The sequence below is a fragment of the Cavia porcellus genome, unplaced genomic scaffold (genome assembly GCF_034190915.1).
Source record: "Cavia porcellus strain 051 isolate PalLab524CR breed Dunkin Hartley unplaced genomic scaffold, mCavPor4.1 scaffold_8, whole genome shotgun sequence".
Lineage (NCBI taxonomy): Eukaryota > Metazoa > Chordata > Mammalia > Rodentia > Caviidae > Cavia > Cavia porcellus.
In genome coordinates, this window is record NW_026947491.1 from 3,182,842 (window position 1) to 3,206,589 (window position 23,748).

Below are 23,748 nucleotides of genomic sequence, written 5' to 3' on the forward strand. Positions count from 1 at the left end.
GCGTGATACATATCTATATCTATATCTATATCTATATCTATATCTACATCTATATACAGGATCACACACAATTCCTATTTTGATGAGAGAAATGCAGGCACCTGCTTGCCAGATCGCAGAGGGAGCACGAGGTTGGGCAAAGTCCGGGCAGGGCAAGAGATTGTCAAAAGAGAAGCCAGGAAGCTTTGTGAGCTCAACAAGGTTCCTTCCTCTCTTGTTTCTTCTCTGCCCATCTGCTGCAGTGAGATCTAACTCCCACTGAGTTCTGAGAGGTTTTGCAGATGGTAAAGGAGATCTTTTAGCTATTTTTTTAAATGAAATGTTCAAATATGACAACATAAATATCCTCCTCCCCCAACAGGCTACGAGAGCTCATAGGAAAGTACCCTAATGCTTTGTTTTGACCTGATATTCAGAACCTGAATGGTCTCATTTTGTTTAGGAGCATTGACTGGCAGTTACTCATCTCTGATAAGTGTTACTCTAATGGGGAGATAAATTATTTTTCTTTATCAATGCAGGAACTCTTTGTAAATCAGTCTAAAGGAAAGAGTGGGAGAGCCAGCCACTGGGGGCAGAGGTTCAGAGGACTTTGCTCATTAATGTATGACTGTGTTTGTGACACGCAGTTGTACACACACAGCCCTACAGCCTGATCTCAAAGACATGTGCCCGTGGGCCTTCACCGGCTTTTCCCAAAATGAAGGTGAATATAAAACAAATTTCAAAGAAAAGTCAACAATGATGTCACAAACTAATGTGGTCTGTATTTTAAAAAACGAATTCTTCTCCTTAGAGTATTTTAAACAGTTTAATAACCTGTGACTGTCATTTGTGTGTGTGTGTGTGTGTTTCTATGAGACTTTTCAAGGAGGACATACTGAAACCATAGCCCTTCTTTCTTAGTTTTTCCCACTTTTTGTTAGTGCACAGTAGTTGTGCAGGTTATCAATTTCACTTTGGTGGACTTGTACATGCACACAACATACTTTAATCATTTTTCCCTGCCACCCCTCACCTCATCCTACCCCCCAAGTCTCACATTTGGGCATTCAATGTGTGTAATATATTTTGATCATATTCATGTCCCTTGTACCCACCTAACACACCCTCCCTCTGCCTTTTATTCCCTTCTTGGGGGGGGGATGCCCAAGGTGTGTGAGCAGGTGAGCCCTCCTTCTCTGCCTAGCCTAAGGGTGTCACCTGTTTTCTATACAGCTGTTCCCTGTGTGTTATTTCCCAGTTGGTTCCCAGTTGGTCAGAAAAACACCCAAGCTGGGCGTGGTAGCGCATACCTGTAATCCCAGCACTCTGGGAGGTTGAGGCAGGAGGATGGCCAGTTTGAGGCCAGTCTGGGCAACTTAACAAGACCCCGTGTCAAATAAAAACTAAAAAAGTGCTGTGCATACAGTTGAGTAGTAAAATACCCCTGGGTTTGATCTGGTACCAAAATCGTACAAAGAAAACAGAAAGGATACGCAGAGTGCTTAATGACCCATATCACTGATAGTTCGTGCTTATTTGCTGTGGTATTTCTTCATTAACTTTCCTTTACAGCCCTGGTGGTCAATACGGAGTTAGTCTCCCGAGTGTTGTGGGGTCGAGTGCGTATAAGTACACCTGCCCTAACTCTTAACCATAGAACTGTGTCATTTCCTGACAGCTAACCTGAACTGGCCCTGCTCTACATGTTCCTAGTGTGTGTTTGTGGAGCAGGGGATCTGGGGAGGCTGAGAAATCTCACAGCTTCCAGGATTGCAGACCATCAAAGCCGCCTCACTGACTTTTTATACAAATTTGTTTTGCCTGATTGGCAGCTCTATTTGAGATAAGTTGGAGGAATCCGTTCAGTGTGGCAGTTCCTTTGCAGAGCAGTTTATAAAACTGAGTTGTGCCCTGGGCTGTTCATAGTCATCAGGATGAATTTACTTCCCAAATGAGGTGATTTTTATTTAAGATAGTTGATAGACTTAGCGTTGTCCTGGGGATTTGGGTTTTGTGAAGCAAGGAGGTTAAAGCATACCAGCAGCCGTGTGACCTGATGGGTTTGGAGACACAAAGCCAGTAAGGTAGTCTGGGAGGTGACTGGGAACTGGTTTTGGAGGAGGGTGCGAAGGCACATTGCTGGAGGCAGGACTGTAGCAGGCTCAGAGGACAATGTGACCTGAATGCAGGGCTCATCAGGGGACAGAGTGGGCATAAAAGAAAGGTGGGATGACAAGGAGACTGAGGCAAGAGGCCTCTTGTGCCCCACCAGGGTAGAGACACCGGCAGCTCAAGAGGGTTTTTGAGGAAAAGGACTGTGGTTTCCTTGCACCTGCAGGGCCAGGCTCTGGATGACTGGGGTTAGTCAGCACCCAGGGGATTCCAGCATTGGGGTCTTATCTCAAGCCACCTGTGCAGGTAACACGATTGTGGCCAAAGAGAAGAAAGCCACCCTCAGTTTTAAGAAGCTAGAACTTTCACTCTCCTCTCCCTGCTCAAGAATCAAACTAGCCTGGAGACTTAGAGACTCGGCACCCTGCATGGTCTGTGGTGCCCCCAGACATGCATTCAGTTTGAGTGACAAAGAAACATGCAAACCAGGACAAAAACTAGAGGAAGTCTACTAACGGTGGCTGAAAGGGTCTGCAGTTCATCAGGCTGTCTTTTCCCATGTTCTGTGAAGAGGCTGCTACACAGCTGTGTGGCGTTTGAATGTGGCTTTCAACATGATCATGCTCCTGTGTGAATCACCCCGGTGGGCCCTGACAGTGCACTTTTGTCTGCTGGGTCCTCAGCTGCCCCAGGTGAGCCTGGTAAGCTAGGTCATCTACCACCACCTGGTGACAACCAGACAAACTGCAGCTTCCCAAAGAGAGAAAACTTCCCAAGGGTCAGACTTACAAACTTAAAATACATCAAGAAGCAACAGCAAGGGTGCCTGATGGATTTCACTTGCATCCTAGCTGGACAAAAGCCTGGATTTTGAAGTGGCCCCCGCTCTGGGAGTGTTTGGGGGACACATGGTCAGCAAGGCCAACTTGGTTCAACTGGGATTCCAAGAGCCTGTTCCATACTGTTTTGGCCCTGCCATCTAAGGGATGGAAGGATGGACAGTTGAACTCACTGGTACATTTGTTGTATCATGATACAAAGATGACCATGGCCTTCATTCCCAGGAGGTCACAGTCTAAGGAAGAAGAAATGCCAATAGCATTCCTTGTTCAATGACCTTGTTCAGTGATCTGATGAATCGGTTGCTAAATAAGAACATATATATATATATATATATAGTATGTACATTACAATATTGGGAACAAAGAGACAGTCAAAGGAATCTTCAATTTGATGCCTTTGCTTTTCTTTGAATCATTCTTCCATGCAGTACTGTAGTGTATAACAGACCATAAAATTATAGCACCATACTGTGCAACAGTCAGCAAAAACTGTAGCACTGTAGAAGAAGCCACTCAAGTTCCTACGTTATCAGGCTGAATGCAGATCATAAACCACAACACTGCTGCTCAGTCTGAAAGCTGAGCAGGTCATTAAGTGAGACATATTGTAGTCATGTCATAGTCACTAACTTTGAAGCACTTCTTGGGGGTTTGATGTCGCAAAAGACAGTATGTCAAGACTTTTTAGATAGAAATAACACCATTTTCCACAGGAAGATGTGTTTTGACACTGTAGAACAAGGTGGAGTTGGGAGACAGATATCACTGGCAAGCCAGCAACCAGAGTGTACTGTTTCAGAAGCTGGCACCCCCCTTGGGAAAGAGCATGGGATGTGCTCTGGGCACGCAGCTGGGAGTGGATGTCAGGGTCTGGACTCGGCCCCTTTTGGAAGGCCCGTAGGCCTGCTTTCCCTTCAGTCCAAGCAAGTCCACCCTGGGCACAGTACGGGAGATGAGATGGCTTTGTAAGGATGAGAACGAACCCCTGGACATTTATCACAGTGGCATAGGTACCTTAGGAAGGAAGGGTCATTTCCGGAAACTATAACATGGTTGTCAGAGTATCTGCACCCCAAATCTTCCCCTTGCCTCTTCTTGCCCCCAAAGCGAAACGCCTGACCAGTGTGCTCTGCTCTACAAGAAGAGCTGCTGGCATCATCAACAGCTCTTTCTGATGGCGGCTTTGATTTTATTGATTTGCAGCCCTCCCTGGGTGGTAGTCCTGGCTCTAGGATCCCCACAGGGGCCATGGCTGCATCCCTTATATAAAATGGCTCTGTGCTGGTGCATATCCGTGGGTATCCACCCATGTATTTACAGTCATCTGTGGGTCACTTACAATACCGAGTGTCCATGCCACATGAATAGTTCTTACCCTGTGCGTGTAGGGAATCATGACAGGAAAGCAGTCTGTGCATTTCCAGGGCAACACCATTCTATTTGAATATTTTAAACCAGCTCTTTGACTCTGAGAATGCATGGCCCATTGTATTTCAGGGCTGACTTTATTTTTAAGCCAAAATCTCAGGGCCAGAGATGTGCAACACCTGTGGGTGACCTGTGTGTCATTTGTATCCGTGCGCCTGCTTCCTCTCACACATCACTGAGGCCTTTGGCAGTCATGAACCCACACACTGCAATCACCTTTTCTGTTATTTGACTGAATGTCACCCTCATTATCCTGGAACCTTTCCATGAATTTCGGTGCCTACTGGGGCTGCTATTTAAAGATTTTAGAAGTCAAATCTTAAGACTGTGGGGGAAAAGCATGTGAAAATTATTCCTGTAAAATTTTAGAAAATTTACACAAACTCTTTTTTTCTCCTGTAGTCCTGTTTCCGTGCAGAACCATTTCATTTATCTGACTTCTCTCCCAGCATTTATTTTCACCAGAGTGAACCTCTGTTTTTCTGTCCCTTGAGGCTTTTTGGGAAACACATTTCCATTTTGTAGTCTTTTTCGTGTTTTGGTGTTACGTTCCATACTCCATCGGACTGATGTTTCACGATTTATTGCTCATTTCTTTAGTGCTGGACATTAAGGTCCTTTCCATTTTCTCTCGATTATGAGTAATGGGAACAAGAACATCTTTATATATACAGCTTTTTCCCTCTGTTTGAGTTATATCCTCAGGCTGAATTCCCAGGAGTGGGATTAGTGGGTCAGAGGGTCCGAGCAGCTTTATGGCTCTTAGTATTTATGGCCAAGTCGCCTGAAGGGTGATTCTGATCCACAGTGCCACCTGCCACGCCACAGCCTGTCCCTGCTGCCAGCCTGCCCTGGCCTCTCCTGGTCTCTAGTTTGGGGCAAGTTTAATAGGTATTACAGGGTAACTTACTGATGTTTTTATTGGTAATTTAATTATAACCAGCACTGACTATCTTTTCTTATGTGTGTTTCTTATATTCTATTCCATATGGGTTTTTTTAAAATCAGAGAATTGTATTTTTCAATACCATATGGGATGTAAAAATGTTTTGGACTGAAAATGTCACGTGCCTCGGAACAGAGAGGTAATCGCAGACATCCCATAGGCTCTACCCTGGTGCGCAAGACCGTGCCACGTTAGCCTTATTCCTTTTTCTCCTTTCTTTCTTTGGTATAGCATTTTAAAGCAAAACATGGACACTCTGTCTGTTTCCTGTACACTTCACTATGTATCTCTAAAAAATAATTTTATATAATTACATACTACCTTCATCACTTTTAACAAAACTAATGATGATTCTTTGGTATTATTTAATAGAAATCTGTAATAAAATTTTCCATTATGTCTTTTTTGATGCTTTGCTCCTGTCGGCACACATAATGATTCCATTTGGTTGTTAAATTCTAAAGTGTCTTAATCCAGGGTGTGCCACCCCCATCCCACCCCCTTCTGCTCTACCCCTGTGGGGCAGTGATTGTAGGAACTGAACTGAGTCCGGAATCCTGAAAATATCCCCATACCCTGACAACACCCGGTAGGTCTGGAGTGGCGCGGCTGTAGACAGTTCCCATGTCCTAGGATTTTTTGTTCCTTTATTGGTTCCAGAAACTTGACTAGATCAAGCTCTGTTTGGGGGAGGACAAGAAAAGCTCGTGGGTGGTGGTGTGTGCATCAATCTGAGTCACTCTGGTATGACCCTGGCTGCTTGCTGGTCTCTGGGTGATGCTGACGATACATGGAGCAGGTGGGGACAGCCAGGGCGGGTGTGTGACACCTGCCATCAGCTCTTGTCCTCACCATCTAGTCTGTGATGGTGGTGGCTGAATCAGTGTCATAGAGATTGAAGAGTCATAATTTTCTTTCTTTATCTTTCTCTAAAAACGTTGGTTCCAAACATGATTACATTACAGTAGATACCAAATAGTTTCAAAATAACAGTGTTGTTATTCATAATTTTCCTACTGGAAAAATTTCTTTGCAGCTTTATATTTATCCTTAGTACTATTCACCAATTTGTTATTACAGTTAAGTTGCTTCATTTCAGCTTGTCATCTAATTTTAGGATTTAAAGTTTCTTTTTTGTTTAATTTTATTTTTTGGGTCTGTAAAATATACTTTTCAAAGTTAAACCTATGTAATGAGTTGTTAATTAAGTCTTTCATCTATTCCCTCTCCTCCACCTCAGTTACTCCCTCTCCCTGTTAGTAACTACTACTATTATAATTTTGTCTTTATAGTGTTTCTTACGCAAATATCTGTGCCTTATCTGTTCTTAACTGCTCTACACCGCAGCTAGCATACTACACGTATGTCAGTGTACACATGCCACCTCAGTGTCTGAGACACCTCACACAGACCCACTGGACCAGCCACTTCACTTTGCAGAGTTTTGTATTATTTTATGTTTTCTGAAACACAAAACTGTGTCCACATCATTTTTATTTTGGCCAGTGTATCTTTGTGATGTGTCCCTAGGACCGGGATCGCTAAATGGAAGAGTAAATGCCTATGTGCTTTTCCTAGCTTGTGGTAGGTTCCCTCCCGCAGGAACTGTGCCCTTTTACTGTGTGGATGAGCAGCACTGATACTCAAGGTTGCTGGAAAGTGAGGGTGTTGTTCCTGCACCTACATACGGTTCTCACTGTTATTCTAAAACACAGCCTGGTACTAAGCACCTGGCTCTGACCTTTGGAGAACCTCTGGTGCATCTAGGAAAACGTGGGATATGTGAAGGGAAATCCAAGAGGAGTCCAAGATGGAGCACGGTGCACAGTCCAAGCTGTAGCACGGTGCACAGTCCAAGCTGTCAGCACAAGGCAGGTCTGTGGGCAGCCGCGTTCCTACTTCAGAACTCCTGAGCCTATGGCCCTCTGAATTTCATTAACACTCATAGCAATCCTTTCCCCCGCATGCCTTTGACCTCAGTTGAATAGATGTGAACTCATCAACAGGAGTCACAGCACTGGTGTCTGAAATGCAAGCTACTTGATAAACTCAAGCCAGATTGTTTTCTGTGGGGCTGTAGTTGCATTTCTCAAAGCGTGTTGTCTCTGGGACATTATTAAGGGTCATGAAGCCTCCTCAACGTGGAGATGTGGGGCTGACCAATCCTAATAGGATGGCATCTGAAACAGAATCTGATTCTCGGGCTTCCTCAGTCCCGAAGCCCTTTCACAGCGCATCTCACATCCCCGTGGTTCTGGAGTACAGAGAACCTGTGTGCAGGTGCTGATCACATGATGACCAGGGGCTCTTTCCCCGTGATTAATGTGACCTTATACAAGTCTGCAGTCTGCACTAACAATTTCCTGTTTGTTTCTTTCTAGATTGAATCATTAAAGAAAAAGGTGCAACAGAAACAGCTGTTGATTCTGCAACTTTTAGAGAAGATATCTTTCCTAGAAGGAGAGGTAAGAGAGCAGTGACTGTGGTTGTGTCTTCTCTGCCGTTACGTTTTATGTGGCAGAGCCTGCCGCCTGACAATTAAGAGTGTGGCCCTTTCCTAGCCTTGGAAGGTTACCTGCCAGCTCTGTGGCTCTGAGCCTTCTGTTTGCTTCACTCACTCTCCTGCTTTAGCTTTGGTGCTCAGCTCTGCTTTTTGGCTCTACTCTGTATCAGTAAAGAACTTTTCTCAGCAAATCCTATAAGCACTGTGGACAATTGTTCACTTTTGCATGGTGCTTTGTAATTTGTGAAGTATTCTCACATGCTTTCTCCGTGCAGTTTTCTCAGTGGTTTTAAGAGAGAAAAGACAGGATTATTATCTCTGGTTGCACAACTGAGGCAGAGAGAAGCTGGTCTTGCCCAGGGTTGTCTGCTCAGTAAATGCAGAAGCCTAGCTGAAAAAAAGTGAACTCCTAATACAGTGTTCTTTTGTTTGTTGAGTGAACACGTTTTAGAGCTGACTTAGTTTCTCCCAGAACTTTAAGATGCTTAGTGTTCTTGACTCTCTGGCTTTTTGAAAGTCATTTAGAGATTTTGCACACATTCCAGAGATGGAAATTATGGGTTTGGAAGAACCTTAGAAGGTTAGGGTTCATAGAAGAAGAAGCCAGAATCTATTTGCTCTAAAGGCTTTTTATTAAGAACTTGGCATTGAGCCTCTTCCTTTGGAGATGGTGTGAAAAGCCGGTCTGCCAAGTGCCTGTCCTTGTCCCTGTCCCTCAGCACCGTCCCCAGTGAGGGGGCCTGGAGATAGCAGAGCAGCCAGGAGAAAGGAAGAAAGGGCGTTTGTGACGCGCTCAGTGTGGGACGGGGTGCTGCTAGTTACTTCCCCTGTGTTCTATGTAGCACAGACGTTCAGGTTAGGATCAGACTTACCAAGCATGGGCGCTGGGTCTGCCACTTACTTAGCTGAGTGACACTGTAGCAAGGTCCTTATAATCACAAGATAGGTCCCTCTCTGCACCCGTGTGAGACAGTGACATGCAAATGTCTGGAAAGTGGTCTGTGCGTACCAAGTGCTCACTTTTTAACTATTTTTCTCTCTATTAAAAGGAAAGTCCTCCACGTTCTATTATATTCCTGTTTTATAAATGGGGAAACTGAGGTTCAGAGGCATTACGTTGTGCCCAAGATGATGGTAGAGATGGGTGAGCTTAAGCCTGGACCTAGAGCCATAGCTTTTAACTGTCCTGTTTTCTGGGTCTTTATTTACTCTCCCTTTGGCAACAGTCATAGCCAGAAACCACTCATGGCCCTCAGGCATCAGATTCAAGGCGCAAGAGTCTCAGTGTCTGGAAGCTGGATGTTTTCTGGTGCCCTTTCTCCTGCTGCACTTTGTGCTCCTTGGGCCCAGCACCAGTCTTCAGAATGAGTGGCAGGGATCACAGTTGCTCCTGCAGGTGCTATCCTGGCCAGGCCTGAGTGTCTGGGAGCGGAGAGGAGAGGAGGGAGATGTCCTCAGGCAAGGCAGAGCCAGCATCCCTTAGGCTGGGCCACTCAGCAGGCTCAGGTCTGGTCTGCAGTACCAGTTCTTACACAGGACCCCTGTCCCCCAGAATGGTGTGGCCCTGCTCCTTTGAGAGTCTGGATTACAGAACTACACAGAGGTTCCCCAGTCCCTGAGCCTCGGGACCTGCCTGAAATTAGCTGTGGAGGGGATCTGTGCACATGGAACTCACACTCTCCATTCCTCGGGGCTTTCTCTCAGAGAGCCTGTCATTATAAAAATATACTGGCATAGCCATTCACTGGATCCCATACTTTTATCTAACTGGATTTAGATCTGGGCTCCTGCTTCAGCCGCAGGACTTTTACCTCTTTAAACCTCAGTTTTAGCATTTGTGAAATGGAAATAATCCATTTATACATTTGGAAAGAGTTTTACAACTAATAAATGAAGTAATGTATGCAAAACACTTAGAGCAGTGCTTGACTCTGTGTGATAGATTGACAAATGTTAATTCTTTCTTGATTTCTTAGCATTTTGGAGACTTAGATTCTTAGATACTTTCTGCCATTTTCTATACAGGATGCCGAGTGTCTTGGTTACTTTTCTCATTGCTGGGACAAAATACCCAGCATCCAAAGTTAAAAGAGGAAAGGTTTATTTAGCTCACAATTTGCAAAGGTTTCAGTTCCTAGTTGGCGGCTCCGAGGCAGGGTGGTATAGTAGGGGGACATTGCAGAGAAGAAACAGTTCATGGCAGGAAGAAGGCAGCAGGGAGCAAGCAACAAGCAGTGACCCTCTGTCTGTCCCTCATGTGCTACTTAGGCTCCCCACACTTAGAATTCAACCCAGGATGGGCAGCCTTCCCCTAACACCCCACCATGAATCAATCCCAGCGTCCCTGGGTCCAGCCACCTCTGAAAAGCCCTCCCTATGACTGCATGAGGCTTTGAGGTGACCTCCAAACCCAAGTCAACAGCGGCCAAATAACACTGGTAATAAGTAGGCTCAGATGCTTCAGCTTTAGAAGGGGAAAGTGGGATGATGGAGCACCTCTATCATCTCTGCATTACTTTTATTTTTAGGATTTGAAAACTTTGTTGGATTTTTATCCCCCAAATGATCTGAGGACATTCAATAAGCAGCCCGAGAGAAAACTCTATACTTGATCTTGGGCTCACAGAAAAGGCCCAGCTCTTCTCTAGGTCATGGCTGGTAGTCAGAGACCTTTCTTTTCTTTTCTTTATTAATTTTTAATTCTTAATTAATTAATTAATTTTGAGATAGGGTCTCACTGTGCAGTTCAGGCTGGCCTTGAGCTCAATTTGTAGCCCAGGCTGGTCTCAAACTTGCAAGGATCCTTCTGCCTCAGCCTCAGGAGTGCTGGGATTCTAGGCATGTGCCACCATGCCTGGCTTTTTATTTGCTTTTTAGAAGAGAAAATATGCATTAACTTGTTCCTTGGTTTTATCCCTGATTCTTACTTATGGTTTCATTGTTGTTTTTTTTTGTTTTTGTGGTTCTGGGGATGGAATCTAAGGCTTTGTGCATGGGAAGCAGTCATTCTACCTCTGAGCTACATAGCCCCTTACCTGTGTTTAAAGTCATTAGAGTTTGTGTGCACAGACACACAGACACACACACACACACCTCAGAAACATTCAGTGATTCCTAAACACTTGCTCTGCCTGGCCCTGTCAGATTCCATTTTCATCAACTGATTTACAATCTTGCTGGTAGCAAAAAATGCACATTCTTTCTTTTTTAAGCAATGCTTTTGTTTACTCACCTTCTGGAGAAGGAATTTCCCTATTTCTAATGCTAAAAAATATTGCTAAAATGAAATGACCAGCATGTAGCTTCATGAGGTCGATCAGCTTTCTGAAATCCACCCATCCCATTTTCCTCTGCTGCAAACGCTCAGTTCAGAGTGCGGTCCATGGCAGAGGTGAAGAGTGTGCATCTCAGTTTTATTCATCCTGTACGGAATGTGGGCTGTATGCACATAAACCTCGCAGTGTGTCTGCATTGCGTGGCTGGGACTCGTTGATATTCCTGTGGGACATGGCAGCACCAGGCACCAGTACCGCATATATATTTTATTGCTCAGTTTTTGTTTAATGCATGCTACAGCTTCTTGCTCTCCTCTGGAGGTGGAGGGGACTCACAAACAGCGGTATCCTTTATGCTTGCTGACACGAGGTGCTGGTTTTGGGAAGCAGCAAGGGCTGTGGTTGGGTGTTCAGTCTGGGGCTCTTCTGTGTGGTCTCTGCCACTCCACTCTGGTCCACAAGGCTGGACAGCAGGTGGTCTTTGTTTTACTGTGTCAAGTCCTGGTGACTTGATTTTGAAAGTATGCCCTCTCCCTGTTCCTCCCCTTCTTAACATTCCTCAGCTACCCAGAGTTCGCACTCTCATCTTCTAGTTTTTTGCATAGCAACTTTGTCGCATAGTTTGTACAAATAACTTGCATCTGTTCAAAGTGTATACATGGTGAGTAGCCTGAATCCAGAACTGTAGGACCAGAGGAATTTAGGTCCTAGTTTTTTGATTTTGGGGATATTTACTTAGACTTTACTGGTAGAGTAACCCTATTCAAAACTCCAGAATTGGAAATGCTCCAGTTATGAAACTATTTAAACATCATGGCAATGCTGAAAGTTTCAGATTTTTTGTTTTGTTTTGTTTTGTTTTGGTCAAACTCACGACCTCACACTTGCAAGACGGGCACTTATGCCACTGAGCCCCAGGTTTCAGATTTTTAAGCATTCTGGATTTAGGATTTTTTTTTTTTTAACTTTTTGAGACAGGGTTTTACTGTGCAGTTCAGGCTGGCCTTGAGCTCACTTTGTGGCCCAGGCTGGCCTTGAACCCTCAGCAATCCTCCTGCCTCAGCCTCAGTGCTAAGCCTCAACACCCAGCCCAAGAATTATGGACTAGAGATACCTACTAGCACCTGTGAACACCCCCACATTCAGGATCCAGAATGTGTCTGTCACCCCCAAAGGTTCTGAGTTTCCCTTTGCAATCTGTCTCTTCATTCACACCTACCAGGCACCCCATATGGTGCCACTTTTTGTCCCTGCAGGTCGGTGGCCATTTCATAGAAACAGGATCATGCAGTTTCACTTCCTTGTGAGGAGCTGCTTTTGTTCAGTGTGATGATTTGACGCATCTGACTTATGTGCAGCGCTTTCTGTTGCAGAGTAGTGGTCCTGCCCTGAATGTGTCAGTTTATCTGTGCGCTTGCTGACGTACATTTGAGTTACTTCTGGTTCAGGGTTCCTGTGAATAAAGTTGCTATGAATGTCATCGTACAAGTCATTGTATGTGTTTGTGTATATGTCTTAATTCCACTTGGATAAATTTCTAGTACTGCAGTAGCTGAGAGATAGGGCAGGTGTAGGTTTTTCTTTTTAAGAGGCCTGTCAGTTTTTCTTCGCAGTGGGTACAGCATTTTATGCTCCTGCTAACAGATTGAGGTACCAATTCTCCATCTCCTCATCTACTTTTGCAAAATGTAGCCTTTCTGAGGTGTGGTATTTCATTGTGGCTTTGATTTGTATTTCTTTGGTGATTAGTGATACTCTTACGGAGTACCTTTTGATACGCTTATTGACCATTTATAGATCTTATTTTTGAATTATCTGTTCAAATCTTTGGCCGTTTATTATACTATTTTACATAATTCTTACTGATTGTCAGAATTTTCTTTTTTGTTTGTTTGTTTGTTTTTGAGGTATGGTCTTGCTGTGCAGTTCAGGCTGGCCTTGAACTCACTCTGTAGCCCAGGCTGGCCTCACACTCACAGTGATCTTCCTGCCCCACCCTCCTGAGTGCTGGGATTATAGGCACATGACACCATGCCCACCAAGAATTCTTTATATATTTAGAATCTAGTCCTTCGTCAGATATATGTACTGTGAACATTTCTTCATTCTCCAAACTTGCTTTTCTTTCATTTTCTTGGTAAATATTGAAGGGATTTTTAATTTTGGGTTTTATTTTTGAGAAAGCTCAATAATCATTTTTTCCCTTATGATTTATGTTTCACAGTGAGCTCTTTGCCTACTGTGAGGTCACAGAGATCTGCTCCTGTCATTTCCTCTAAGAATCTGTTCTGAGCTTCTTTCTTCCTCCTTTTCTCTCCCTCTCTTCTTTTCTCTCCATTTTCCTCTCCTCTTCACTCTTTTCAGCTAGCTAGGGGGCTATCTAGTTTATTGATTTTCTTTATGAAATTAAAGTAGCTTTTGCTTTGTTGTTTTTTTTTCCCGTTGTACCTATTCTCTGTTTTATTGAGTTTTGCTAAGATATTATTTCTAACTATTATGGGGTTACTTTGCCCTTTTTGTTCTGGCTTGTGAAGATAGAACCTTAGGTACCTGACATTAGACTTTGTCTTTTTTTAGAGCCTAAATTCTTCAGCTGCATTGCCCAGCTTTGATACTTGTATTTTTGAAATAGTTCAAAGTATTTACCAGTTCCTATGAGATTTTTCTTTGATTTATGGGTTGTTCAGCAGCATTCTCTTTAACTTGTCTCTTCTCACCTAATTTCACATGCTGCCTGATACCCACTACATTTTGCTGACTGCATTAAATTGTCAAGGATCTACTTTTTAAAAAAATTGCTGTGCTTCCATGGGTGGCTGCTGTGCAGACAGCACACCCATGAGAAGGAAGGAAGGAAGGCTCCATGTTACCTGTCTGCTGCTCGCTGTGTTCCACTTGGGCGTGCTTGCTAACCTTACCTCTCACACACCTGTGTGGTAGGTCGAGACTGTGTCCTGTGAAATCCTCATGACCAATGTCCTTACACTGAGAAGCGATACAGCTGTGGGGTTGCTAGCATTTCCAGCAAGAGCAGACTTCCTCTGCTTTGCACTCTCCTTGTGAGTGGGAAAGCACAGCTATTTCCAAGGAAGCTGTGTACGCACCTGTGTGTGTGCGCGTGTGCGTGTGTGCACAGGCATTAATGGTAACATTTATTTCCCTGCATAACCCAGCACTGTGCATCTATACTGAGAATAGGATTGTTGATGCAGAACCCAAAGGTCTGAGCTTGTTTAGTGGCTAGGAAGTCTGGAATGCATACTCTCAAACCACTTCCCGCCTATCAGAATGGGTCCATAGTTTTTATGCTACTTGCTGTTTATCAGAAGGGATCCACAGACCTTTAATCCCATATAACACAGATTTGTTGGTGGTTACTGCTTTGATTTTTGGTATCATTCATTCAGAGGGGAGCCACTGAGTTCTTAGCCACCTTCTTGCGAGGCTTGAGCTACTGTTTTCCGTAGAACTTTTACTTTTCCACGTGCTGCCTGCTGTCTTGGATGAGTGCCTCAGTTTTAACTCCAACCTAAAAAGAAGAAAAAACAAGTACTTTAATATTTTCTAGTTAAACAAATGATATGCTCATTATAAAAGTATTTAAACATTTATTTATTTGATAAATTTTATCTTGTATCTCCTACATATCGTGTTTCAAGAATTCAGCTAGGAAGACATATGGTTGTTGCCTCTTGAAAGACTATGTTCTTTTCATAGTCTTCATATGTTCTTTTTTCAGAAAGTCATCTGAAAATCTTAATATAGAAAGATAACCACTGTCAGCTTCTTCCTGAAATTTTTCTTGCCCTTTAAGTTTAAGATACCATCACTTCATCTATTTTCATTTCAGTGTCCTTAACCTTCTCACTCCTTTGTTGTTCATATTCCCCGTGGGGCAAATTTCCAATTCCTTCACATCTAATCATCCACCTAGGTAATGTTTGGCTCTGGTCTGAAAAAAAAGAAAACTATTCAGAATGCTAATTTTAGTCCCATGGAGCCCGTTCTATTTTATATGTTTAAGATTCTGAATTTTCCACACCTATGAAATACTAATTACTAAGTTATAGAGGTATTTCCCACTAAATTAAATTAATAGACTCACTCATTTTATAGTTTTAATGAGAGTGTTAAAAGTTGAGCTGTACCTTGTTTATAATGGCAAAAGAAGTGATAAATATCTAAATTCCTATCAATAAGTTTCGTGCCATGGAATGCTATGAACCAATTAAAATAGTTTGTTGATGTAAAAAGAAAACTAGTAAACTAGAAAGATCTCCACAATAAATTGTTGACCAAAGAAAAACCACATTATATGTATGTATAGTGTAGGTACTAGAATATGTTGCTTTCATTTATCTAAAACTTCACTTATATATAAAACTGAATGTACATGTAAGTATATGTGTGGAAAACTGTAAGGCTGCTATATTTCTTCAACTTCTGCTGTATAAAATACTCAACAAATACATTATTTTGTTTGAGTAAGTACTTACATGTGATGGCGTCAAGGGGGAAATCAGATAATACATATCAATCATATCATGCATCTTTGGGGGAACATATTTGGTTTACTAACAGTATTTTTTTGCTCCTTTCCAGAATAATGAACTTCAAAGCAGGTTGGACTATTTAACAGAAACCCAGCCAAAGACTGAAGTAGAAACTAGAGAGATTGGAGTGGGCTGCGATCTACCCAGGTATTTAGGAATTTCCTGTTTTTTTCACTCAAGTTCTTCTTTGACTTTAGAAAGTGCCTTACTGAGGTGTTATTAACAGAATTGCATTTTTTTCTACCAAGAATATTTCTGCAGACCTGAGGGTGGCTGCCGAGGGCTTGGGCTGGTTTTTGTGGGCACAGATGCATAGGGAAGGGGGCAGGAGAGGGAAGGAAGAACGGGCAAGGCCGCTCCAAAGGGGCACTGGCCGGCCTGCTCAATGAGTACATCCATTTCTTCATCCATTCACTGAGTCGGCAGGTGGCCATAACTGCCCTCTGTGCCCGGCATTACGCTGCGGAGATCTGTGGGCCCTCCCCACAGCAGAGTCCGGAGGGACAGACAGATGTGTGACAGCTGTGTGAGAGGGCACACAGGGCACCTTTGTGGTACTGCAAAAGAAGGGTCTAACTCTGGGGCAGAATCAGTCTGTCTCCAGAGCTGCAGCAGAGTCCTGAAGAGCAGTGGCTCTGGACTGCATAGCAATGGTGTGTGTCTGTCGCCACGCACATGTGACAGCGACAGCCTGGCTCACTCAGTTGTGTTCTGGGGCCAAGCGTACTCCCTCCTGAGATGTGAGCCAGGCTCAGAACTGCCTGCTGAGATGCACTCTCCATTCTAGGTCCCTGCATTGTGCACAGCTGAGGAACTGGAAAAGGAACTTCCTATAGGGGTGCTAGTTACACTGACCTGCAGTATAGGTGGTCGGGGTCTTAGAATGCCCACATGTCTTGTGGGCAGAAGGGGACTTTTCTGTAGGCAAGGGCATTTGTGGGGCTGTGCTAGACATGAGCAGAATAGAGAAATGAATCCTGGAGCCTGGAGTGGTTCCATCTGGAGGAAGCAAGGAGCCCGTGGCCGCGCTGAGATGCGGAATGTTTGGCTGCAGTCTGCCCCACCAGGGGGTCATTCCTAAGGGGCCTCATTTTCCTGATCCTGAAGTCAGTGATGCGACCAAGTAACTTCTGAGGTCCCTACCACTTCTAATGCTCAAACCACATTTTTTGACTTTACTTTTTTAATTCATTACTGATATCTTTTCTGCTGCTGTTGTGCACTTAGCGTTCTCAAAGAACTCACCCAAAGCAGCACCTTTGACTATATTCTCATTTATGTTACTCAGTTTCAGGTAGAAAACAAGGTAATTTTATCATTCTGATACAATGAACAGAAAAATATTTGAAAAAAGAAAGGAATATATAAACTCTGATTCTCATCTATATGTGGTACAACATACATGTTACAAATATAACCAAAAAGAATAATGTTTGTTCAGTGGCTTCTTTTAAAGTGGAAATACTTTGGCCATTTCTTCTCCTTCTATTTTTCAAGAACTAAGTGACTTCGTCCACTTTACTTTTAATTGCCCACATAATAAATTTTGCTTGGCTAAGACGGGTACAAAACTATGTCTGAAACCAATAAATTGTTTGTTTTCTAATTCCTGAATTTTGGCTTAAAACTAGCTTTTCAATTTGTTTGCCCAAGTACAGCCCGAGGCAAACTTTTATGGCCAAGTTATGAAACCACAAAGCAGTTTTCATAATGGAAGTGCTAACAAACCCTTCACTTAAGGCCGAGGTGGGCTTGGAAGTCATGCCAGTGTCTAAAAGCAGCTTTTCCATAAATGTAACCTTTGGTTTTCCCAGGAGCCCTCTTAGCACTTTAACTGCCTGGGTCAGTCAGTGGAGGAAATGAGGCCTACACGTCCATGCTTCTGCCTGGGCAGGGTACCTTTCTTGGCCTCCTCCGTTATTCATGAAGTGTCCACACAGTGAAGGAAATGGGAGGTCCCTATGGCGAGGAGACAGGAGCTTTAGAAATACTGGGCAGGGGTTAGTGGGCTCCCAGCCCCTCGGCCCTGTGAAACCGCCTGAGGCTGAGCTGGGCTCTGCGAGAGGCCTTGCACCTGAGGTTGAGGAGGGCAGCCTGAGGGAGCGCCTCTTTCCCCGGGCAGCCCCAAAGCTCAGCATTTAGTGTACTTTACATCTTGCTGATCATGGACAGATCAGAACTCCCTGGGTGATTGAATCCCCACAAATTACAGATATAAAAACTGAGGCCCAGCGACAGAAAGTGCCTCCCCAGGATAGGGACCAGGTCTCTGCATCTTAGTGGAGTCCATTTGAACTGGAAAGTACTCAGTAAAGAGAGTTACTGAATTTCATATGTTCCAAGAAAAGTCCTACTTTTTACTTGGACTTTCAACTTACATCAGAGTAATAAAAAATTAAAAAGTGCTTCTATCATACTTTTTCAGTATCCTCTACAGATTTTTTTTGATCAATAAAAGTACTGATTAAGCCTCAATTACAGGAAGTATCTCTTTCTTACTCCTGGTTCTTCTCCCATGAGGAGCTCAGCAGGGGTTCCCTGCTCAGCCAGCTGCCTCCTGACCCCAGCCTTGGGCAAGTTACTTCTCCTCCCTGAAGCCTTGGCTCTTTCACACTTAAAACAGGAATCAAGGTGATAGGTCAGTCTCACTGGGTTGCTGTGAGAAAAACATACATAAAACTTTTAGCATGGTAACTGTTGCAAAGTTGACACTTGATAAAAGTCAACTCTGATGGCTGTGATTAAACCAGAACTCTGATTTGACATGTAAAATACAGTCATGGAATATAAGTGGACGTGGGCATGCTGCAGTGACATCCTCAGCTTCACCTTCCTGGCAGTAACTGGTGACTCTGATGGGAGCTGATAGTCTAATGGCACGCACAGCCCTGCTGTAGGCTTCAGGCTGTTTGCTCAGCACCCAGGGGACTGAAACCTGGACAGTGTGTGTGTTGGCACCCATGCCTTGCACGCGCTCCTCCACACTGTGGCATCTGGCTGCAGCTTGTGCCGGTGCACACTCACAGGGTGAATGTGTGTCTCAGCTGGGCCTCGGCAGCAGCTCTGATTACATTATTTAGGGGAGGTCGTAGAAGAAACGATTCTTGCTTACGTTTGCCTCGGTGTGTTCATTATCACTGCTCACTAGAGTGCAAGTACTGCAAAGGCCGGGGTTTCTGTCCCCATCACGAGCCACACTCAGCCCGGGACCCTCCTAGAACAGTATCCGGTTCAGGCCCAGCTCTTGGTCAGTGTTTTGTCATTTTCAGCCTTCACCCTGTGGTAGCCAGTAACTCTTCTTGAGCAGCACACGCTGCCTGTCTCTGGCACATGTGGCTCCTCTCTCCTGGCTCACTCCCACCTTCCCGGCCTGTCCTCTCCGTTTCCTCCAGGGTCCCCCACAGATTTCCCATGGCTTTTGTCCTGGTCACAGGTGCTATGTCTGGTTTTGTGGCTTTGCCAGGCACGGACTGCATGGCAGTGTGAGCTGGCAGACACAGCTGCTGTCCCTCTAAGGCTAGGCTCTCCAGCCGGTGCCGCTCCACCTGCCTGCCCTGGCTCAGAAGTTAGGTATCAGCTGCGTCCTGGTGCTGCCGCTTCCTGCCTCCTCCCCAGCCTCCCCATGAAAGGAAGCTGAGGCGGGATCCTCCCAGAAGCGGGCCAGGAGGGCCCAGTGAGGCAGCAAGGGTGGAGAGTCAGTGCCACGCCCAGTGTCCTGGTGTCTGCAGGCGCTGCTGCCCCTCCTCAATGACCCCAGCTCCGTGCCCGAAGTTACCTCTGATGCAGAGGGTTATTTTGCTCTGAGACTTGTGGCTCAGTCTATGCTGTCTTCCTCCTTCACGACTTGCCCTAGACCTCCCCTCTCCTCTGCCGACAGCCTTTCCTGTCCCATCTCTTCAGGGCCATTTCCTGCCCCCTTCTCCTTCCTGACCACTGAGCCCCCGGTGCCCAGCTTAGGGGTCCGTGCTTTTCCGTGTGTGAGCATCTCAGAATGTGGGAGAGGGTGGCAGGTCTAAAACACCAGCTTTATCTTTAAAGACCAAAGAGTTTGATTAGAAAGTGTAGCACATGTTCATTGGAGCCACTGAGAAAATTTTAGGTCACGGAGACTTCCTCACAGAGAAAAGTGGAAGTCCAAAAGAAAGAGACTTTTCTTTCTTCTGCCCATCAGGAACACGGTTTCCAGTAAATTTGTCAATCATGTCTTACAGCACAATTTGATGAAAAGTATTCCACACAGTCAAAAGTGCCTGGCACAAAGTGCCTTGAAATTTTTGTTGTAGAGAACAGAACACAAAGCAGCGTTTTATCAAAGCTTTCTTTTCTGATTCTGCTATTTTCTCCCCCAAGGGAGCCTGCCCTTTTGTGGATTAATAAAATGTTAATAGTAACCTGAATATGTTAAAGAAAATGGGTGAATTTGAGTTTTGTGGTTGGAATTATTTGTGCTCTTGAAGTCCTGTTATTTCCTAGTGATCGGCTTCATAAAATATCCCCCTTCCTTTCTGAAAGGTTGGGATATGAAACCCAGAGGTTCACCTTTATAAATATTTCTGCATTTTATGGGCTTTTAGGATATCGTCACCAGAGACCATTTCTGTTATGTGGAATTTTCACAGGAGTTGGCACAAATTGTCATCTGGCTTCCGCCTCTCTCGTTCCCCTAAAATGCCTGGTCAGGTCACCAGGAACTCCCGAGGTGCCAGGTCCCATGGACTCATTAATCTCCGTGGCAGGCGACACTGTGACCACTCGCTCTTCACAGTTCCCTCGAGCTCTGGCTTCACTGTCATCCGTATGTGGAGCGATCGCTCCATGCCCAACTGGTGTGAGCTGCAGGGGTCGTGAAATACCTGAGACATGATTGTTCACCCCATGGTGAGATTACCCTCAGCAACAGGAACGAGTGCACAGAACAATGGGCCCAGTAAGAGATGCTTCCTGGTGACCATTTCAAGGCCTTGGGGGTGGGAAGCACAGAAGAGACCCACCAACTCTCCTCTGGGTGCCTGGGATGTCTGTCATCTCCTTACCCCCGCTTCTGGCACACCTTGTACCACTTTGTTGGTGACCGGACATAAGAAGTGAGGAGGAAGGGAGTTGATACTCAGTCCCCCCACTCTTTGTCCCTGTGTTGGTTGGGATGAGGAAAGCTGTGATATAGAGCAACCGGAAAGCCCTAGTGGCTTAGCACTGCGAGGACTGACCTCTTACATGCCACAGTCCAAGGCAGCCTGGCGTGGGGCTTGCTCCACACAGTCACTCTGGACCCAAGAGTCCTCTGTCTAGTGGGCCCCTGGGCTTTGTCAGCTTCCTGAACCCTTGCTTTACCCTCGGCCTGAAAGTGAGAGAGTAGACGTGGAGGATTAGGTAGAAGGCCTGTACAGGCGAAAGCAGAAGTAATGTGGACATTTTTGCCCACTTGATCTATGGCCCACCTAACTGCAAGGGAGGCTGGGAAACGTAGTTAGGTATCCAGGAAGGGGGAAAAGACACCCAGGGGATAAGTCTGCATCTTAGTTGTCCAATCCTATAAATTCTACCTCCAAATACCTTCACCTCTGGTGATCCTGTTAGAATTCTTATGATCTCTCTTAACTAGCTAGGATTTTCTAATCCTATTCCCCAACTGACTAGGGTTTTCTCATCTTCTCCCTTCAGACCTTTCCAGAGACAATTCTCAGCAGTAGCAGAAGAATCTTGCTAGAATAAAAATATGAGCCTAGCACACTTCCTTAAAAACCTGTAATGGTTCCCCAGCTGCTGCCATTCTGTTACAATTCCTGTGTGTGCTGCACATCTGCACATCCTATCCCTTCTTCCTGGGTCCCCTGTCACCACTTATGACTTCCCAGGATCCCTCAGGATCCCCTGCCCTGTGTGAGGCCCCAGGTGTGAATTTCTTGGTGATGTTGACTCACTCTTCCTCTGTTCACCCTTCATACATCTGTTCTTGTGTTGCTCATAGTCCTGGCAGGAAGGGAAGATGGAAGAGCGCTGTGAACAACTGTAAGGGAAATTGCTAAGGGCCAGTGGCAGGCTCTGGAGCCAGCAGCTGTGGGCGCTGGTACACCTTGTCTCAGAGGCTCTGATGGCTGTCACAGTGGTAGACAGGCGTGTGGAAAACAAACAGAGGTCACATGTTGAGGTCAGAAGCAAGAGGCTGAAGATGAGCAAGACTCACTGTCTTTGTACCCACTTGCTCTCAGGAGCAACTCTGCGCCTAGGATCTGACCACTCTATCACCAGCAGCAGCCTGGATGGGAGTGGACAGATACCCTGACTGCTCTACCTCTGTCCTGGCTCCCTACTTCCTTTTCCTAGCTGATCAGAGTGAGATGGTGTAAAGGACAAGGGGCCACTGTATGACCCGTGGGTCAGCTTCCCAGAGAATGAGCCAGGTGAAGGAGGGGACAGCAGGGAGCGGGGCAGGATGTGAAGCACAGCTCTTGCTGTATATAGTATAGTATCTAACATGTGATAGTAAAATTATTACAAACTATGAGCTTCTGAGTGCACATTTTTTCTGAAGCATTGGTGCCTAGTACAGCCTTTAAAAGTTACTAAAAAGATATCTACTTGTGATGCCATAACAAAAATAATGTTTGGAAGCTTAGAATGGCAGACATTTATTTGCCTCTATTCTGGAGGTCAGGAAGTCCAAGGCCTACAGCACCATCTGGTGAGGTTCTGCTTTGTGGTCCTTAAATGGCACTTTCTCGTGTCCACCCAAGACAGATGGGATGGTGGATCTCACTGGGATTTCTTCTGTAAGAATACTAGTCCACTCATAAGGGTCATACACTCAGTTCCTATTCACCTCTCATGCTGTGACCTCACTCTTAACGCTGTGATCTTAGGGATTAAGATTTAGTGTATGATTAGGGAGAGGAAACAGTACATTGGAGGTCCCTTTTTAAATGTTTAAGTTAAATCTTAAACTACGTTATTACCCTTTTATAAAGGCTGAAAGGCCATTTCTTAGGATTGTCAGCACATAAAGAATATAAGGGTTTCGTTTCATCTTCCTGATCTGCCTCTTCTGTTGTCTCAGCCAGCCAGGCAGGACCCGTGAAATCTCAATGCCTTCCCGGAGCTACACTCCATACACAAGAGTCCTGGAGTTGACCACAAAGAAGACACTGACCTAGGTGTGCGGCTCCCTGGGACACAAGCACTTTCTTATCACTAGACCAGGTCCTGGGAACCCTGTGTCTTGAAGTCAGGAAAGGGCGGCTGTCGCTTCCTCACATGTACAGGGTAAGCCAACGAGGGACTTGTTTAGGCTGTGCTCTACTTGTAAGACAGGAAGGACTGGGAAGGTGGCGGGTCAGGCAAGGGAGAGGCCTGCAGGGCCACATTTCAGGCACCTAGCCAACCTGTCCTGCAGCCAGCAAGCATTATTTGTTTGCTGGTAGACATTGAAGTCCTACTAGGGTTTCACAGTATTTTCTATTTTGCTAGACTTTGGTTGGGAAGGAAAGGGGCATTAATGTGAAAGTTCACATTATTCATGCGAGGATAGTTCATTACAGTGTTTTGGTTTTGTTTACCCATTAAAGTATTAGAGGCAGTGTTTCTCTGGCACAGAGGCCTATCCCTGAGAACCATGGGTATCTGGGGACCCCTGTGCCTGGAAGGAAGGGTTCTAGCATGTAGTGCACTTTCCCTTTGGTCCTCGGGGTCTGTGCAGGGCTGAGAGCATGGTGGTTAAAGAGACCGTGGGTGAGACCCGCTTCTGTCCACTGTAATGCTCGCTTGTTTTAATTTGTGCCTTACGCCTTCGCTGGGCCAGCTGAGATCACTGTATTTATTCAACCTGTGATTTTTTTTTTTCTTTTTCACTAACTTAAAGACAATTTTGTATGTGTTGGAAATTTAATCATTTAATGTTTTTAGTGTCAATTGGTATTTCATCTGTTCATCCATCCTGTACTTCAGTATCCTAACCTATACCACATATGTAATAAATGCCATATATTTTGTTCTACAAATGTTGTTTTTCTGTATTTTATCTGAGACCATGTAGGCGACAGCAGATTGGGCCCAGGGATGACAGTGATCATCAGCCAGTGTGATCCACAGAGGCACATGTGAGCCACAG

General features: G+C 44.9%; 1 protein-coding gene across 2 annotated transcripts in view; it reads left to right on the forward strand.

Annotated features, from left to right (window-relative positions):
- The window catches only part of Myzap (myocardial zonula adherens protein), an 81,912-nt gene that overhangs the window by 48,590 nt on the left and 9,574 nt on the right, over positions 1–23,748 (forward strand). The window contains exons 11-13 of one of the 2 annotated variants that reach the window (XM_013159745.2): positions 7,695–7,778; positions 15,694–15,791; positions 22,699–23,638. In XM_013159745.2, the coding sequence (XP_013015199.2) occupies positions 7,695–7,778; positions 15,694–15,791; positions 22,699–22,795 (279 nt within the window). In that variant the 3' untranslated portion in view covers positions 22,796–23,638. Of the gene's footprint in view, positions 1–7,694; positions 7,779–15,693; positions 15,792–22,698; positions 23,639–23,748 lie in introns of those variants that run through there. The other variant, XM_063254278.1, reaches the window with a different exon arrangement.